We start from the raw sequence: 1,068 nt of genomic DNA on the forward strand, positions 1-1,068 counted from the left end.
TATTTGGAAACTTACATCACTTATATTGATTAAGTTTGCTTTAGCCAGAATAATGTCAGGTGTATCAGGCATGATATGGATTTGAGTCTTGTCCTTGTCCCAAGCTTCTCTATAAAGTCTCTAAAATGAGAAATAGGATTTTTTTCAGTGGTATTGTTATATTAGTGAATGACATAGTTGACTTCAAACTGAATTACTGAATTCATCTGAATTAAACATGATAAGTGATAACATAAGCAGACAACATAAGCAAAAAATAGACGCAGTATTTCTTGACTTATCTAGGACATAATTGTCTTTCAAAATATGGACTGTGCATCACCCTTTTTAACTTTTTCTTTTTTCCTTTGATGGCTGGCTGGTAAGGGGATCCAAACCTGTGACCTTGGGGTTACAAGACTGGACTCTAACCAACTGAGCTAACTGGCCATCCCAGCATCACCTTTTCATAGTTACAGATCATCCTTTCGGTAATTAGAACCTTTTCCAGTATTATCAAATGGAACAGAGTTCTCCATCTTCTGGGATGTAAAATTCCCCCTTAGTATTTAACTGGGAGGTAGGCTTCACCTTCCCAAAACATGACTTATTCAAAGTATGCCTAGAAATTAGGGAGTCTCATTTCCTATGTGGGATATTATTTGTAGTTATTCCTCATAATTATATTAGAGGACTAGGATTCCCAAAAGGATTTTGTTTGTGAATTTATCAAATTCTCTTGGATGTCCCAGAGACAACCTTATGTCTGTCATCAACAGAAGACAAGGGGACCCAAACAAAAATATTATTGATTTACTAAAAGTAGGGTGTAAAAGTCTGATGAAAAACAAGATATTTACATAGTATCAAAAAATCTCCCCACATGTTGCTTATCAACTACAAAGGATACAGTGGTAACTTGACATTGGAGGAACATGGCAATACCACTTTAATGAAGTAATCAAAGTTAAAATGATCAGTAATGGGACAAATTGATATCTTGTGCCTCCCGATACAAGGTACCGAGAAGGACACAATGTATGATCTCTTGCTGAAAAGACAAAAAACTGCATCTAATCATGAGACACA

General features: G+C 35.6%; 1 protein-coding gene across 1 annotated transcript in view; it reads right to left on the reverse strand.

The window, feature by feature from the left end:
- NEB (nebulin) overlaps positions 1-1,068 on the reverse strand; it is a 225,660-nt gene that overhangs the window by 142,829 nt on the left and 81,763 nt on the right. Inside the window, exon 55 of the mRNA XM_008566372.1 lies at positions 16-120. Coding sequence (XP_008564594.1) covers positions 16-120 — 105 coding nt within the window. The remainder of the gene's footprint in view (positions 1-15; positions 121-1,068) is intronic.

Source organism: Galeopterus variegatus, unplaced genomic scaffold (genome assembly GCF_000696425.1).
Source record: "Galeopterus variegatus unplaced genomic scaffold, G_variegatus-3.0.2 Scaffold237, whole genome shotgun sequence".
Lineage (NCBI taxonomy): Eukaryota > Metazoa > Chordata > Mammalia > Dermoptera > Cynocephalidae > Galeopterus > Galeopterus variegatus.